Genomic DNA, 19,570 nt, shown 5'->3' on the forward strand with positions numbered 1-19,570 from the left:
GCCAATCAGCATCTGACCTTTACCGAATAACAGTCTGCTGTCAGCCACACAGAGAAAGGACAGTTGAGGATGGGTGGAGAGACAGAGAGAATGAAGAGGCAAGATGCCAACAAGGAGCACAAGAAAGAGGAGGAAGGAGGGAGGAAAATGAAAGCAGATGTTAAAAGACTATGAAGAATGGTGAGAGGAAAAAAATGAAGTGGCAAAAGGAGAGGAAACGAGGGATTTATGCAAACTTTCAACATTTAATAAAAGTCATTTTTGGAGAGGATTGCTTCTCATCCGCCCCGAAGGATATTAGACTTTGAGGAATCTCCATGTGATTAGCAGTAAATGCCTGGAGGATTGAAACCATGATGAAACTGCTGATTAGGGCCAGGGTGAGAGACTGAGAGAAAGAAGAGAAAGAAGAAATCATCTATGTATAAAATGGTCTCCAGGAATGAGCGGAATGGCCTCCAGTGGTGCATTTTAATCAGTAAAACAGCAGCCAGCTGTGCAAAATCAGTTATCTATAATCTATAGACAGAAATTTCTGTTCTTCTAAGTTTCTGTGGAGTCAAATATCAAACTAAGCTCAAAGCTAAATCTTCAGTTAAGCTGTAAATCAAACATAAAATCACCTAGAGAGAGAAAAAGCAACAGGAACATGAGCAACAGGAGAGAAGATGAAGAAACAACATCATTAATTACTGATGTTTAGCATTAGCAGCATTTGTTTCTCTGGGTCTGGACAAACGACTGAAAGAACTGTGATACAGACTTTGTTACCATGGCAACGCAGCAGCCCGGTGGATGGAGATGGAGAGAACAGGAAAGAGAGAAAGGAAAAGACAAAGAAAGACAGACTGAAAGAAAGAGTATTTTGACTGCTGAAAAGCAACGTGAGCCCCACAAGGCAGCAAGAACACAACAGCACTCCATCTGCTCTCGTATTCATTATGTCAACAATTGTTTTCAATATTGCCCGATTAGTTTCATATTTAGTGTTCAAGATGGTAAAAAAAACACCAAACACGTCAGGATCCACAGTGAGACCTTTAAGTTATTCATTATGTCTGAGCAGAGCTGAATCTTCACATTCACAACTACATTAACACAATAACAATAAGATTTTAAGCCAAGTTTTAGAGTTTACTGAGTTCAACACCTGGATTTAATAATTTATTTATCCCAAAGTAGTTAAACGTTTTATTCATTTATTAATCATTTGCTAATGAGAAATGATAAACGACGTCACTTTATCACAGAAGACTCATTTTCTGGTTTGACATTCAAACAGTTTTACTGTTCTACACCAGTGAAAGGTTTAAAACATTCACCGATCAAAGATCATTAACTGTTTCATAGCCTTATGATCATTTCAGTAACGTGGGACTGAACCAATCTTGGTGCAAAAGCTGGTGTTGTAACAATAACAGTGAGATACTGTACAGCAGCTAGGTAACACAATAGCCTCGCTTAAACAGCAGATGAGGTAGGGTTGGATAAAGGTTTTTTTAAAAGGTCAGAAATGGATAAAAAGTCAACAGAACAACTTATAAGAACAAAAACTGTGTGTGTCTCATTCTATTCAGTCACTTTCAAATGTATTTCACTCCACTCGTATGATCTCTCCCAAGCAGCCACCATCAATCAATATCACTGTTATTCGTCCCTTATCCATCTCTGTGTCTTTACATTTCAGGGGTGTTGGGGGCTGGGTGGGTGGATTCAGGATGTTTGTGTGCTTGTCTTGTGCGGGTTTGACAGAAATCCTGTCAGCATGTCCTCATCTGTCACCACACACATACAGAGTTGTAGCACATATTTTATTTAATTCAATATGTTTGTGTGGTTGTAAATTGTAAAAAAACAAAATACAAAAACGGAATAAAATGGAAATGAATTAAATATTGAAACATGTGTCCCCTTCAGATAGCTCCCTTTGGTCAGACATGAGAAACTGTATTCAGTTAACAGGAATATAAATCAGGAAGGAAGAAGCTAATTATCACATTCAAGAAACTGGAGACTATTTTTTTTTACCTTTTGCTTGAGAAGTGACATTTATCAAGCAGTGAGTTGTCTGTCAGTAAACAGGAGGTCATTCATCTGTATATTTTTTTAGATGCAGGATACTCAATTTGCACGACTTTATTTTCTTCCCAATGTGTCGCCTCTAGGCTGCAGCGTGCAGTATGTCGAATATCTCACTGTGCCGTGCTCAGTGTGCTGCCTGAACTGTTAATTAAGCTTTGATTGTGTGCGCGATAGTAAACAACACGACTCCATGTAACACATCTCACCTGCTGCTGCTACTACAAACATCTTTCAGATTGTGAGGAACGAATCAACATCAGTTGGTGAAAATCAGCATGGTGCTACGACATCATCTTGTGATTTCATATATAGATAATATAAACAAACTGCAGCACTTCAAATGCTGCAGATAGCAAAGAACATTAACGATCTTTAAAAACCACAGCTATTGTTTCAAGTGTCAGGGAGAGTACATCCAGTAAGAGTGTGTGTTACCTGTGTGCCCGTGCAGAGGAGAGTGTGGTCGTGGCAGAGTGGGGGAGGTGCTAGATGTCACTATCAGGCTTTTCCTGTTGCTCGTCCGACAGCTGAGGACAGAAACAAAATTCAGTTCAGTGGATTCACTTAACATATCTACATATTAAATGCAATAGATGGAACTTCATTGTGCTCTGCAATGGATCACACACAGATATGTGTAATTGGCTTCTCTGAGTGTTTTTGGCATTTCTGCACACTGAGATGTGTAGTTAGCAGCCACAGTCACCAGTCAGACACACGTGCAAAGCTCACTACCACCTCACAGTGTCATGAATGTGAAAGTCAGTCATTTGTACTGGTTCCAAAAATGGCCGAACGACCCCATGCAGCTCTGCGTCAACAGCAGCAGGTGTCCGCTCTGGCCGTCGGACGCACATCAGATCACACACATTAAACAGTGTGTGCAGCTTTAATGTATCCACTGCTGGCAGGCTCACAGATGTTGCAGATTCACTCGGGCGAGAGATACTTCCACACACTGCGTCCTTCACACCAGAGGACAGAGATGACACCCAAAGAGATCATACAGACAAAATCCCAGCTGCAACCACACAACACAGACAAAAGCAGCCACTGCTGATTAAAACAAAAAATGATTTGAGTTCACCCTGAGCCAAACAAGTACAAAGAAAAACAAAAAATGTAGCACTGTCAAGAAATAACTGGATATGCTGAAGCCAAGGTGCCCACAGGTATTAATAATACAGAGGGGAGGAGGCACTCCATTAACAGACCGATCTGAACAAAGTGTGGCAGCCCTGAATAGACAATTACTGTTATTTGTCAAGTGGAGACGAAAGCACCAATTCAGAATTGCCCTTAAAAAATAACAATTTGGTAGCACAGTACACACAGATGATACTGTCAACGCTCTATTACACACAACACCAACACCACATCATTTTATACTTTGTACATTTCATGTATGTAGTTTTGTTTGGAAAAACTTTATTTCCCTTTATGATGCTCTATAGTTCGATGTCTTGCTGAGAGAAACACATTTTATTTAGGCAGACCTTATATGTTTAGACTTGAAATTGGCTTTTATTTTTGTCAGTAATATGAACTCTTTGAAAACATCATCTTTCTTCATTTCCGTGACTGCTACATTAGAAAAAGTCGATTCAGGCTCCATTGCTAATAGCTAGTCATTACGTGGCTGATCTTGAAGCCAAATGGTTAGACTTCAGCTCCCCTCTGGGCTGAGACTGTGTTTGTTGTGTAGCTGTATTAGTGTGTGTGAGTGTGGGTGTGCACATGCTGCTGCACAAAAGATGCTCGCAGAGAAAAGAGCAATCTGCTTTAAAGCTGTGGCATCCGTCCCCAGGCGGAAGGGAAGAGGAGGAAATGAAGCGATAGTCTTAACACCTAACGGCTCTAACACACCCACAGGTTGAGCTCACAGGATTTTTTCCACTTTCTTTCGCCGTAGAGATTGTGTCCGTAATGACTCGAGGCGAGGCTCGTTACACTTGGAGGAAATTACAGATGGAAGAGGAGGCTGTGATGAGGCCTCCAGGTAAACAATGATGATGTCTTTGCAACACACACACAAGAGTATAAAATATAAAACCAAAAAAGGATTCTGACTAGTGAATGTCTACCATCATGTGAAATCATCACTAGTTCTAGATAGTTTAACATAAAAACAAGCACGTAGAGCGATACAGTCAACTTTTGTTGAAAGTAACCAAAATCTGCCTTCACTCCTGAATCCCAACTTTTGCATAATTTAAATATCCCTCAGGTTTCACAGTGTTTTTTTAATATAAAGAATAAACACACACACACACACACACACTCACACACACACACGTGGATGCTCCTGACAGGCTCTAGCAGCACCAGCAGGTGTCAACACACTAACAGCGTGTGTGTTGTGTTAATTGGCCCATCACATCTGCTGGCTGTAATTATGTAGCTGTGTAGTGTAGTGTTTCTGACAGGCCGAACCCGCCTGGATGATCACAAGACACACGGCCCATGTGAAGTGATTAGGGCTGAGGTCTTTGCTACAAACCTATGTTCTTTTATTTTTATCTTTGTGAGGACCAGTTTTAAGACCTTAAGTTTTAAAGATGTTATTCAAAGATGAGGAAATTTAGTCTGGCCCTTCTTCAAATGAAAGAGTATTAACAAATATAATTTCTTGTAAAATGTGATCTGATCATCATCTAAGTCAAGTATTAACAAATACAATCTACAAATGAAGACACTTTGGGACTGTGGCTATGCAGATACTTTTTTTTGCCACTGTATGTTGTATATGTCTGTGCACACATGTACACAAGTTCATGTGTGCACATGGGGATCACAGAGCGTTTGATCTATGGTAAGCGTGCGTCTAATTCCACCTGACGAATAGCTACTGCATGCGTGTCGATATAGCATGCTGTGTGTGTGTACTTCCTGCCATCTGTGGAGACGTGCAGCATCAGCAGTTTGAGCACAGCATATGGTATCCACATACAAACATACACATCTGTATGAGAGATGAGCTGCCATGTTGGACATTCAGTGATGGATTTCTTCATTTTACACACAGACTCACACACATTCATACTGTTTAACTTCTCCTCAACTTTGCAGGGAAGTGTGAAAGCATTCTGCACTTTTTATCTCCTTGGGAGCTGGGCTCAGAAGCCCACTGCAAACACACGCCTACGCAAATACATGAAGTGCCCTGGAGCAGGTGCAGAGAAGCAATGGAAAGAATAAATTCGAGATTCAGGTGAGGTCATAGAGACGGGTAAAGTGTTTCTAACAGTGAAATGTGGGTCCCATTAGCCCCCAGAGACTGTAACATTTAGCCCACAATATGTAAATACTGGATGGAAAGAAGAGGCTGAAAATGAAGTGTGGCGTTAACATATTGGGACTGAGAGTTCTTCATCTGGGGAGTAGAAGTGTGATCACAAAAGCCAACAGTAATATTTTGAGCAGCATTTTAACATGTGCAGACTACAGTTATGTTGAAAGGGTTAGTAACTACAGTATGAGTCGACTGACATTAGAGGAAAGGTCACGTTGGACTGTCTGATGTCTACTCCACTGCAACACAGTAAAAGGACATGTTGAAGAGAGGACAACAAGAAAGAAGAAGAAAGAGAAACTGAATGAAAGTATAAATGAACAACATTTACCAGGAGAGGACATTAAAGATAGGTCTCTGCCTGCAGCACACTAAGAGCCCACTGAGACAGAAGCACTGTTCAGTCTGTGTAGGTTAATGACTGTCGCTCACTCTGAGCATTGGCTAATGAACAAAGCTCAGTGGCTGCCTCATGAACATGGATTTATATCTCAGTCAATGCCAGGCATCAAATGCACCTGTCAATTACTGTATCTGAGGGACAAAAGAAGTGATGGAGGTGAATAGACTGGAGTGAGTTGGTGCAATGTAGACAAGGGAACTTTTATACACAAATATGGCTGCTGTGCTGTTTCACTCTCTGATAAAGACTATATGCTTCTAGTTTCTGAATGTTGGATGCCTGCTAAGAAACATGTATTGTACAGAACTGACACTATAACTCTCCATTATTCATTGTTATATGTTGCCGAGTGTTGACTTGTAGACAGAAATGCAACTTTATGCATTTTGATAATGATATGAAAGTTGGACAACTTTTTAGTTGTCAATCACGTTCAGTTAGTGTGCACACTAGCAGTATTTTACCTGAGCACAGCAGTGTAGCCACTTCCCACATATCAGCTCAAAATATAAGACGTCAACAAATCATGAAGAAGCTTGAAAGACAAATCAAAGGAGAAGGTAAAACAGTATCGAGGTGCCCAAATAATGAATCCAAAAACCACTCCCTTAGAAGTAACTTTTATCTCACAGTGAACATCCCCAATGACCATAAACACCAATCATTTACTGTATGATTAAAGGCATTAACACACCTGGAAACCAAAACCTTCTCATTGTGATCTCTGTCGAAATATTCATTTTTACAAAGTTGAATTTTTAACTTTTGGTTTTACGAATATAAAGTTGATCACATGTAAGTCGATAAACAACAAGAGAGGTGTTACATCTGCCTTTAATTGAAATGTTCCAGCCAGTTGTAGGATGAGTAAAGGTGTTAGCTGTAATCAGAAAATTACACAGCACAAGGCTATGACTGGAAAATTGCCACTGGGTACCTATAATTTAATGCATTTAAAATGAAATCTACAGCAAAATGTGGGTGGAGGTGGAGGGTCTGAATACTATTCTGCTGTAGCTTCTGTTGGGACACAAGGTGCAGTAGTCCCATCTGAGCTGCCAGTCATTTAAATAATTCTGATTTAGCATTTAGATGATGGCTTTTTATCTCTGATCTGTACACTTTGACACATGACATATCTTGTACATAAATTACTATTTCTTTACTCTGGACAGAATCAGACTGGCTGTTTTCCTTTGTACCAAGTCTTTTTGTTAAGCTACGTTAACCACTTTCTCACTCTATCCCTGTACTTGTTACTGAAATAATTCAGTTTCTTATAATGCTGAACTTACCCTTTTATTGATTGCAGCTGGTATACTGATGATACCATTTTTTTATGGTTGTTGTCCCTCCTAGTATCTGTAATTAAAGACTAACAAAGTATTAAAGTTTTTGTTTTACATGCGTGCAGAGCTGTGTATGATAATTTGTGATCGTATAAGACATTATGTCCACTGCAGTTTTTATTGGAGACTTTTATACTGAATGTGAATTTAATTATCTCAAATATCTCATCTCAGATTGAAGGTTGGATAATTAACGTGCAGCATTTGATGCAAACAAAACGGCATCGCATAAGTAAACAACCTGAGTGATATGAGAAAGTTGAGTTGAGTTTGTTGGTACATTTAAGTGTTTGCACATGTGTGTTTACTCGAGTTTTAGCTGCCATATAAGCAGCTGCACATAAACTCAAAATGTAATAACTTTACTACTGTAAAACTCATAAGTCGTACAGTCATAGAAGTAGACGTACAGAGCGGTGACAGAGCTGACAGGAGAGATACAGGAAACTAGCGTTGAGCAAACAGCTATGTGGGAGTTCAAATAATCCACGTGACACACACACACGAGTGTTGGGCAGGTGAGTGTATATGGATAAGATCTACAGCTAAACTCATTTCCCACAGTCCAGTCAATAATGTTGGTCTGAGGATTATGGCCACCACAGGAAATCAATGTGATGGCCATCAGCAGTCTCTGTGACTGTGTGTGTTTCCTCTTTATTTACTTGCATCTCTTGCTCTGCTGTGACTAGCTACAGGGTTAATGCCCTTAAGGAAAACTGCAGGACAAACAAGTCAGAGAGAAGAGAATGCAAATCCACATTTTATCTAAGACAATGAGGATGTCTTGCTAATAAAATATGTATTATAAGTATTATAACACTAGTTTACTTATGCTTCAGGTCATAGCTTTGCTGTACCATACAGTAAAATAGTGAACCGCTGATCCAATTCAGATCCTGTAGGTCTCTGAGGTCATCAGAACAAGGTCTCCTGGTTCAGTCTTGCTTAACATTTCAAGTCATACTATACTTTTGATCCAATGTTGGATCACAAGGCTGCGTTGGCTGGCACCAAGAAATCCTTAAATGACTGTTGGTCAGTCAGGTTACCTGCCACCACTCTGCCCACAACTAGCGCTAATTCACGTGTTCTTACATCGATCTTAAAGAAAAAGCTGTTTGGCTGTGAAGGACATTTTAATTTGTTTACTTTTGAAAAAACTAAACCATGAAAGAATAATGGGTACAGTTACAGGGCAGCAACAGATTTCTTTACGAATGACTGTTTTCTCAACCTGCCACAGCATGCAGCTGAATTTTACCAACTGGACATAGCTCGGCCCACAGGAAGATTTCCACAAGCTGACCAATAAGAAGGAAAGGAGTGAATGAAACAAGATACTTAAAGACACAGGAGCTATTTAGTTTCAAGGCCAGAGGCACTGTTACATAAAGAGGAATTATAATTCCACCATTTTAAACTTGAAAAATCATCTAGTAATGAAGTATCATTACTGCACCAACCCAAACCTCTATTTGGGTCAAATTCATGCACTTGTTCTTATCTAGTCAGTGATAATTGAGAGAGGACAGTGAAGAAACACATGACTGGAGAAACACACTATTAATTGTTAGAGGTGCAGACACAATGACCGTGTCTGCTACGGTGTGTTGTCTATAGCTCTCTAACCTGAAACTCAAACAATAAAGATGATCATGGGATGATGACAATGAAAACTTTCTGAATCAAAATCAGGAAAGTGGTTTAAGTCTAGTTAACAACATGGGAACAGATAGGAGGATCATAAATGACTGTTCTTGGTAAAATGGTAACTGATGTGAGAAGTGCTCTCTTTCTGTGAAAGCACTCAATCAGTTTTGTTCTGATTACAGCTTGAAACAAGCTGTCGACTATACCAATCCAAAAACTGCCAGAGCCTGTTGCTATGCAGGAGTCCCTCTGTCTCACATCACAACCTCCCTCTCTCTTTTAAAAACACTGTCGACACAATCGCACACAACAGGAGGCAGTGACAAGGAGCACAGAAGGAGAAATTTGTCCATGTGTGTGGCAGCTACCCCCGTTATTACAGGGAGGAGGAAGAAAATTGCTGCTTCAAAGTGGTAAGTACAGCTCTGCCTCTGGCTCCCTTGCCTGTTGGAGAAGCCACTTCTGGCTCTGACTGACAGAGGAGAGAGGTCAACTGAGGGAGTGACAGAAAAGAGAAGAAGACATGACGACAAACAGTTGCTTGTACAAATGTCAAATCACGCCTTGCAACATAGACTTGCATCACAAATACGCAAATCTTACGCACATAGAGGTAATTAAATAAAAAGAGCACACACACTGCAGTTCTAGGATACATGCCAGCAGAGATACATGTGGCAGCAACTCCCATTCAAAAAAGCACAGTCAGAAAGAGCTGTTTATCCATCAAAAGCCAAATTTAGTTCGCCGACCTTCACATTGGAAGAATTCCTGCTGAGCAGACGTGCAGACATGAGGATGATGAAGATGAAAGGAAAAAAGAGAAAATCAGGAATGGAGCAGGAAAAAAATGAAAATCATGGACACATGTAGCAGGAAAAAGAAAATTAATCAAGACAGAGAGGAGCGATGAGGAGAACAAGACACGAGCTACCAGAGGAATGAACTAATAAAACGAATTGCTCTGATCTAAGCGTGTACCTCTTGGAACGCCGCAGCATGCTTCTCTCAGGCAGTGAGAAATTTGAGAGCACCGTCCAGAAGGAGTCAGACATGCTAACGCCAGCACAGACACTCGAGCATCGCTGTGACACGGCCGCACTTAGCACAGGACGTGGTTAGCAAACAGACGCTGGCTTCTACCTGTCACACCGGCAACAGCGAGCGTGTGTGGGAGCCGCTGCTGTGTCTACCCCCTCCTCCCTCCTCTGATCCTCTCTCTCCACTCAGCAGTGCCTCCTCCCTCCCTCTCTGATGCTCTTTTCTTCTTCTAACCCCTCTGCTTCTCAGTCGGGTTCTTGCTGACTTCAATACAGAGCGGGGACTGAGCAGTTATCAGTTTACAGATGTTTATCAGCAGATGTTTGATTCCATCCTGAATCATATTATTAATTTACCTGAAAATTGCTCCATTATAAAACACAGCCTGCTGCTGTTTTCTTATGTTATGAGCACCTGCTGTGTTATAGTCCTCAAACACATCACAGGCCAGAAATCCCACATTTTCATTCAGGAAAAAAAATGTTGGGTGGTATTTGCTGGTGTCAATATAGTTTAATTCAACCATTAGTTTTCGAACAATGCGTCAGTGTAAATACATGCATCAATATTGCATTAAGGATTTTATTGATGCCACTCGCTTTTACTCTGATGTATCACTGTCTAATGCGGGAACCACCAGAGTGAGTTTGCAGAAATAACCACTGCTCATCTTTCAACACAACTTGATAATGTGTAAGGCTTCATTCACACAGAGAACAAACATTACACGATGAGAGTAAACAGAACGAAGGACTCATATATCTTATAATGCCTCTGTCAAAGGCCTTTCTAGTTTGAATATCTAATATGATATGTCACGATCTACCAGAGATCATCTTGCCATGATTTGTGGGTCATGGCATTTGTGGTTATACAATTAACTTAATCTTAAATGAGCAGTTTGTAAAATAAGAGAAGACAGAGAACAAGAAAATAAGACAAAGTTTGAGCGAAGTAAGAACAATAAAAGTTTCAGAAGCTGACGTATCTAAAGATCTACACCTCCTTCTACACAAGAGGGGGTGTTGTGTTTTCTATATACAGTAATTCTACCTTGTGGTTGTGTTTTCCATATAATTCTGTAAGGATCTAAAATATAAAATGTGCACATAAATCCAGGTTTTTACATCCATTATCATGGTACTTCTTATGTAGCATGCCAAAACGATTCAGTTCTTGATTTAGTTTCGAGGCCTGTTTATTGCAGTACCTTAACAAAAAAAGTATTACTTTTTGGTGATCAATAAAATATTAAAGAGTTATGCTCAAAACTAAAAACTACAAAGGTTGCACAACAACTTTCAAGTCTTCAGCAAACACAGCTCATTAGAGCCGCTTGCTGGTTCCTGTCTGTGCCCTGTCAGTTGAGTCTTCTAAACCAGTGTCTGCTGATAAAAACACAAGGTGGGAAAACAGGAGACAACACAAACAAGCAGGTGTGTTAGGGGCCGACACACAACGTGGGTCTTACCTCCAGAGGAAGGGGTTTCCTCGCTGGTGAACAGAGGCCGACAGAGGGCTGTCAGAGGAACAGAGGGAGGGAGAGGAAGAGGAGGGAAAGAGGGAGACGATGGGGGGCTGAACAACAGAGGGATGAAAGGAGGTGGGGGACAGCAGGTGCTGGAGGAGGCTGCTGTTGCCGTGGCAACGCAGCTGAGCCGGCGACGAGATTCTGCCAACAGACGAAGGGGAGGGATGAAAGAACGGATGAAGAAAGGAGGAAGAGAGAAGGGTGAGGACAGAGGGATGTGTGATGTGAACTGCTCAGTTGGATTTAAATGTTTGTTTGTGTGGCGTAACTTTTATCTGAGAATCGGATTGAAAAAAAGAGTGGAGACACTGTCCATATGTTGTTTGACTTTCCTCCACTGTCTCCCTGCTGTGCCTAATGCCAGACTTCATGAGTAAAATAAAGACAACTGTGGGACTGCACATATCAGTATTTATACCAAATGGTAACTGGCTCAGTTTTATTGGACTGAAAGATGCAGACATCCGTCAAATTAAATAGTAAATCTAGTTTGTATTGCACCCCCACCCCAGGGACAGATAAATGTAAAAACAGAAAGGCCAAAATGTGAGAAGCAGAATGTGAGACATTCTACTAAATCTGTTGGACATACTTGCTGTTGACGGCATAACTCCATCAGCCTTCCCTGATAAAAAAGTCAATGTCCTCTGGTTTATAACGCAACCTTTCCATGAAACATTCGTAGTGTGATGAGCCTTGATGATAACTTTGTGATGTGTCTCTTTAACAAACTTGACAAACCTCCCCCAGAGCCACATGAGAACCGATCTGACATGACCTCCTAAATATGTCTTTTAAGGGTTTGATAGAGGCTTTGACAAAAAGTAGCTCGGACCATTGAGATCATGTTGTCTGAGAGCACATCCCGAGTCCCTCAGTGTCTGAGGCAGCAGCAGTGCCAGGCTCAACCCACTGATCCGTACTCTCCGCCTGCCTGCAGATGTCCCCCCACAGCAGGCGGGGAGCCTGACGCACTAACTTATCACAGTTGGAAACGGCTGGACAGAAAGTTCTGGATGAACTTCACAGAACTCTGTCAGGATGGGAGGAGATGAGATGGCAGCAGAATGAAAGAGTTCAGTCATATTGAGACTTATGGGAGTGGAGGAGTGGAAGCAGATACCAGGTCTAACAAGTTCACTGTGATCTGGATCAAATTTTAAAGAGATTTGTGAAAAATGTAGAAAAAAAACATCTGCCTTTGCTCTGCAGAGCTCAGATGACAGTTGGCACAGGCCTGCATGGCATGAGGGCCTTATGGCAGTGGGTCTCCATGTCCCTTCCCCATGCTGGTGGGAACAGAATGGCTGAGACCACCTGCTGGGAGGCCTAAAGCTACACACAGTATGTGCAGAGTTGCCCAGCACAGTGTAAATGAGTCCTCCTTGTTCAGGTTAACAAAAAGCCTTTAGTTATCAGCGTATTTCTGGCTGCAACTTTGAGCAGTTAATTTAACTACACCAGCCTATTTATTTATTTATTTATTTATTTATTTACGTGTATTAAATTAATATCATCTTATTATAGTATATCACAAACTCAGTGTGTCAGTGACTCCCAACAGACTCTCATAGCTAGGGAAAATGTGTCATTTCCATGTGTGTGTGTGTGTGACTGGTGTGTAGGGAAACACTCTCAGAATATCTGCATGTTGAGCTGAAGGATTTCCCTCCCTGTTTCACCTTCTCACGTTTCTGTCTCCTCCTGGTTTTCCATCTTACCTAAGTGTCCAAGTGCTTCAGTGACTCAGTGTGTATGTGCACTATGCACGTAAGGTGTTATGAATATATGTAACAGAAGTGAACTCAGCCTCAGCTCACGGCCGTGTTTCGATTGGCTTACGTACGGAGACGCTGTGACTCTGTCAGACATTTGGAGTTTGCCTCATTCTCACTTTTTAGACCAAGCTGTTTAGTATTTAGTTTGGAGGCAGAATATTTGAATTCCACAGCTTTTAACAGAAATAATATTTCCTCCCATGTATCTGTCTAAATTTTTCACCCCCCTCCCCCCAAAAAAGTTGGAAAAGGAAAAGGAAGAGGCAAATGGAGTTAAAGCAGCCGTAACTTTACCCCCCGTACTTTATCTGTATTTTATAGCCTATAAACATGTAATATGGCCAGACTAGCATAGATTTAAAATCAATCCACTCTGCTTCACAGAGCCTTCCAGGTATCAGACATATTATGTCTGCTGCGCTCTGCCATGGAGAAAACAGTGGAACAGAAAGCATCTCTAAAAAACTTTAAAAAGCAAATATCTGCACTGCTGCCAGTTCTGTTCTGTGACTGACTTCACAGGCAGCGCCTCTCCAAGTTAAATTTTGCAGGATATTTCTATTTAAAAATATGTGATAAGATTGCATGCATGAATTCTCAGCTGATTCTCTGAGAATAGGTTTGTCCCATATTATTGAGCTATATGTAAAACAGCAACAGCAGGTGGCAGCAAAAATACTTCTAAAGCAGCATTTTCTAGAAACGTATTTTTTAATTTGGTTTAATGAACTCATGGTGTTTGGATTGTTTCCAATAAATACCGTCCACTTAAAAAAGAACATCTGATATTAATTTGATCTGCATTCTCTCACATACACACACATTATTGTATGGCAGTCAGTGTAAGGACACAAGAAGTGACTTAATTCATACTCCAGCCCCCTACTGACATGTAGGCTAATGGCTACGCTAATCTACTCTGTTTTAATTTTTTAATTTATCACCTGTACTACCTTATTCTAACCCTAACCATCACCACTAACTGCCTCACATTAGACTTTACCCTAACTCCCAAACTCCTACTCCTAACTCCTCCTCCAACCCTAAAACCTATTCTTAACCCTTCTCATTGTGAGTACCGGCTAAAATGTCCTCAGTCCAATCGTTAAAAATGTAAGCTGTACCTCACAATGATAGCAATACAAAAACACACGCACACACACACACACACAGATATCCACAGATATCCAGAGTACACACACACTCTTACTGGAGGCGGAGGTGTGGGGCTCCTGCTCTCTCCTTCCTCCTCTTCATCTTGTGTCCCGGGACAAAAGGCTCAGCTGTAATCTTTAATAATCCACCGGAGTGCATCAGCTCATCTGTGCACCAAATGCATACTGACAACCAAGCAGCTCCTCCATGAGTCAGACGCTGACAGCACTTTTAAATGTAAAGACCAGAGCGCCTGAATGTGTGTGTTACGTCACCACCTGCTCGTCTACACACAGAGACACACACACAGTTATGTGATGTATCTGGGGTAGAGTGTTACTTCACCAGCAAGCACCGACTTGCTGAGTCACAAACTGAGGCTGCCTCAGAGAACACGCAAACACACAGCCTGTGGAGCTACGTGCAGACCACACACACGTTCCTCTGTGTCGGATAAACAAGCTCAGTGTATATTACACAGAAACTCATTTGGGATTTCCTTTTTCCCATTTTGACTTCCTCTGAATAATCCACAGTAAATTAAAAAACACAAGATAAATGGGTCCATTTGCAGACTCTTCCTTCCTCTACTGCTGTTAAAACAAATCCAGAAAACTCAGAGAAGACACAAAGTTCTGAGCAGCTCCATCATGTGACAACAAAGAAGAAACAAATCCTTCAAATTCGACTTGTTGCTCGTGGACTGTCAACTCCAGACGGACGCTCCTGCCTGCACATCCCCAGGGACGATGTGGTTTTCCTGGGTACAGCCTGCCAGTTAATCCCCCTCAGTTCCTGGAACTCTCAGCTTATCTGTCGCTGTGATCTGACAGTCGACTGTCAACTGAGAGGACCGACTGAGTCCTCGCCGAACAGCCACGAGAGGGACAGAGAGACTGAGGGAGTGAGTGAGGGAGGAAGGAGAGAGAGTGCGAGGTGGGAGGATGAATACAGGAGGTAAAGCGGAGTCGTTGGGTTCTATGTTATCTCTTCTAGGTTTTACTTAACAAGTTTATCAACTATAAAGATGAAGCAAAACTGTAACACAAGCAGAAACAACAGCGGCTAATAAAGGCTTTTATTAAGGACGTGTTTTGTTTATGATGAGCACCGATCACAAACCCTTAACGAGAAGGAGCTTCTTTCAGACATGCTGACACAAGCGATGTTGTCTTCATATTATAAAACCATGTAGGACGTGCAGCTGTCTTCTCTCCTCCTCTGTTCTGGTTTCCGAGAAGCCGGGGGACACCGCTGACCCTGATAGGCTAAATGCAGCTCACATGCCAGAATGCTAATTCATAAACAATGGACTGGATCGCAGAGGGCTCGGACTTGGATGGTGCTACTCAAACACAGTTAATGTGGAGCGATTACTGGATTGACGTAAAAGCAGCCGCGGGACGTGAGTTTGTCATTACACACCAATCTGGATGAGAGTGTGTGTCTGTGTGTGTGTCATGAGAGTAAGTGATTTTCCCACAGATTTTCCCTGAAGTTTCCTCCCTGCTGATAAGACTCTGTGCTCTTGTTGTTACCCACGAGAGAAATGATTAACGAGTTTGATTCACTCGGTTGCCTTTATAATAACAAACTGAATTAGTAACAAACCAAACTGCAAACGAGCATCTTCTAAAGTTCACACTCGCTGAGTGGAAAAACTTTTCTCATTTTATCAAATCAGCAACTTAAATGGGTGCAACTGTTAAATTACATCACTCATTAATGTTTGAATATGTTGTGAGACATCATGTTTTGCTTTTTGTAAATAAATTCTAAACTTTTGAGAAGTTTCTAAATGGAAAGTAAGTTTTGCCAGATGAACAAAAAATATGAAGTATTTGTAGTTGTGATTTTAAATTCACTGTTAGTGTTTCTCAAAACATCCATTGTCGTTTGAAAAATCTAGATCCTGGCATCAAATTCAAAATATTTAAAGAAATAAGTTTTTCAATTGGACGTTTCAATTGCACCTACAGCCACAATATATTTATAATTGTATTGTTTTTTCATTCTTATAATCTAATGGTTTCCCAGTAATGTGCGAGTCCAAAGATTAAGGAAACAGCACACACAGCAAACCTCTGGATGATCAATATGAAAAAACTGATTCTTAGCACAGGAAATGGGATCTTTACAGAAAAAAAAAAAAAAATGGGAATTCCAGATTGGACCAGTTGTGTGCGTGCATGTTGTCCTGCTGTAAGTAAGGCAGCCACTAACACTAAAACTGAAATAAAAATATATTAAAATAAATCCGAAATGATTCCATCACATAAAAACTCAACTGAGACTAATGAAGAAACAAACTCAAACTAAGAAGAAGCTGATTTGAAGATGTAAAGATATTAGAATGTTCGTTCAGTGATCCATGCAAACGTCTTTATCAAATAATCACAACCAGGATCAAGACACTGACCCATGCTGATGCAGTATTTAAGACGGAGGACGCCTCTACCTCACAACATGAACATGTATGTCTGACTTTTGTTTCCAAACACGCACGCAAACACGTAAAACTCTTAAAACAGGACATTCAGTCAGCTGCAGATATAAATAGGACTGCATCCATCATTAGTGTGATGCTCAGCTGTTCTGCCCCACACACACACACACACACACACACACACACACACACACACACACACAGAAGAACTCAGTGGCCTTTCAATGTTGTCCTTTCACCTTTGACTGGAGACTCACTCTGAATAACTTGATATGAAATAACAGCTGAGACAAAGCGGAGAATCCAACAGTACTGTTCTGTTTCTAACTATTTAAAGGGGTGAGTTGTGAGTTGGGTGAGTAATTACTGGGTGAGTTTCTAGGTGAACAAAAGCAGAGCAAGTTTACTAAAAAGACAGAAAACTGAAGCCTTCACAGAACCTTCCACCTCCTTCTGATTCACAGTTTGTATCTCTGTCTGGTTCATTGCATTGCAGTCTCAAAGCTTTCCAAACTTTTCAGGTAACACTGCAGGCAGGACAAGTACTGATTAGACAGAGACAGGGTGGTGGGTACTTACAAGCTGCCTCTTCTGGGAAGGCTCAACTCCTTCTGTAAGAGACAAGAAAGAGAGTTTTAAATTATGTGAATTTTGAAACTATATGAATGAGCAGTTTAAGAAGTACTTTGTTTTTATGGAACGGTGCAGTATTTGTATCTTTAAAAAGCTCAGTACATCAGTTTGACCTACAGGTGTCGCTGTGATATAACCTGTACAGGCAGCATGCGGATTCCTCATGATTTTCCACCAGTGAGTTGTTCAAAACCTGTTAATGTGCATTAAAGCTACAACAATAACTCATAGGCCATTTTATAGACTTTAATCTGATATGAATCACGAATGATGTCGTGCAATCAAGCACACAACTAAAACAAATTACTTTCAACATGTTGAAACAAATCCTGTTGATAGACAAAGACTATAAAGAAGGAAATTAATACCTCAATTGAGCACATAGTCTTCACAGATACTCTCTTAGTGGGATCCAGTCTATTCTAATTCAAACACTAAACTAGAAGAAGCCAGATAAAGCAGAAGCGGTCACTTGCTTTACTAAGACAATGTCTCCATTTGAAAGTGAAAAGGTGAGTTTCTTTTGTGCACCTTCAAACAGTCACCACAAGGGGGTGGAGCTGCATCATTATGATCATCAGGGCTCACAGACATCTACCTGCAGGACCCACAGACAAACTTGGAGCCAAGATGCCAACCTGCCACCTTTGAATGTGGATGTGTGAACGAGGTCTGTCTGTGAAAAAAGCTTACTCTCCCTTTTTTGTTTTTACAGCATCTTTTATTTATGTTTGAACTTTGGTGAACCACCTGAAATGAAGCAACACATAACTCAGACGTACACAGCCTGTAAGCTGACAGCCGCGGAAACAGACCACCGACATTACAGCCTTCCTGGAGAGCACCATCTGGCCAAGAGCACTAATTAGTGTAGGTCTGAGTGTAGATAAGGTAAATAGATGTTCAAACCATGTCTGTTTGGTTCCTCAGTTTCTGTACTGCTATTATATTTTCTTTTGATGCTTGAAAATAGTACAAATATATGGATAGATTGTCAAAACAGTTTGTTTAAATTCTCAATCTGCAAAACATGTTCTTCATAGTTTAGATAAAAATGGTGAAAAATGGTATTCACTCAGAGATCAAGGATATCTTCAGTTGGCTCGTTTCACTTTACTGGCATGCATGAAAACAATAATTACAATATAAATACACATTTTGAAAAGGTAAACTGACAGATTCAAAAACTTTTATTACAAAGCTGTGTTCATGTGCAGTTTTATTTAATGTAAAGACCAGCTACATGACTATTTAGTGTTCAGCCGCTTCTCAGCCTCACATCAATAAGAACAACGTTGATCATTTATGATCATTGCAGAGACCTAATACCTTATATTGCATTGCTGTTTAAAAATCCCCAGCTCTATGATGAATTAAATTAACTAATGGTGCCCCCTGAGATCTTGCAGAGCACACACAGAGAGAAGAGACACACACCTTTTAGCTGTACCTGCCTTTATCGCTCCATCACACTGTCTGTCTGTCACACCGGCTCTAACTCACACTCTGTGTTCCTGCGTGGGAAGTCTGTGTCATCTGAGTCAGATAAACTCCCTCAATCTCTTCATATCTCGCTGCACAGATAAGCTAATGGAAATGATGGAATTTAGTAGAAGCAGTGAGTGGGTGAGTGAGTGTATGGCAGTGCTCTGCAGTGTCAGCCTGTGTGTCCTAAACTCCGATTACATCAATCAAAGTTTATTAAGGTTTTTATTTAGCCTGACTGGAACAGAACAGATCAGCCCAAAATGACCAATTAGCCTGTGTGTTTGTGTGCGTTTCTGTCATTCAGACCAGACGCAGTGATTCTATTAGCCCTGTAAACAGATGTTGTCCAGACCCAGGAGGACAGGAAATGGTTCAGGTTCAGGACTTTTTAGAATTCTCTCTGCTGTAACGAGCCCTAACATGCTGTGTATTTACAGTACATTACAGTTAAAGAGTTTCCACCTGTTTATCCACCTTTAAAAATGCCACATCTCACTCTGAACAATGACAAGGCTTCAGACACGAGACAAGCAGGATGGAAAGATTGGAGGGTGGAATGAGGTTTCATGTTTTGGAAAATGGCTGCTTTAATTTAAATGTAACTCATAAGTCTGCAGGGTCACTGCAGTGATTTTACACGTCTGTCTGTTTATTATTCATGTTGAAAACTATTTGGCTTTCAACAATATATATATATAATGTCTCTGGCAGAGCTTTGA

General features: G+C 40.8%; 1 protein-coding gene across 7 annotated transcripts in view; it reads right to left on the reverse strand.

Annotated features, from left to right (window-relative positions):
- Positions 1-19,570, reverse strand: part of mast2 (microtubule associated serine/threonine kinase 2) — a 133,499-nt gene that overhangs the window by 33,859 nt on the left and 80,070 nt on the right. For 6 of the 7 annotated variants that reach the window (XM_026346252.1, XM_026346255.1, XM_026346254.1 and 3 more), the window contains 2 exons: positions 17,310-17,341; positions 2,518-2,609 (listed from right to left, as the gene is read on the reverse strand). In XM_026346252.1, the coding sequence (XP_026202037.1) occupies positions 2,518-2,609; positions 17,310-17,341 (124 nt within the window). Of the gene's footprint in view, positions 1-2,517; positions 2,610-14,339; positions 15,135-17,309; positions 17,342-19,570 lie in introns of those variants that run through there. The other variant, XM_026346256.1, reaches the window with a different exon arrangement.

The sequence above is a fragment of the Anabas testudineus genome, chromosome 4, assembly GCF_900324465.2.
Source record: "Anabas testudineus chromosome 4, fAnaTes1.2, whole genome shotgun sequence".
Taxonomy (NCBI): domain Eukaryota; kingdom Metazoa; phylum Chordata; class Actinopteri; order Anabantiformes; family Anabantidae; genus Anabas; species Anabas testudineus.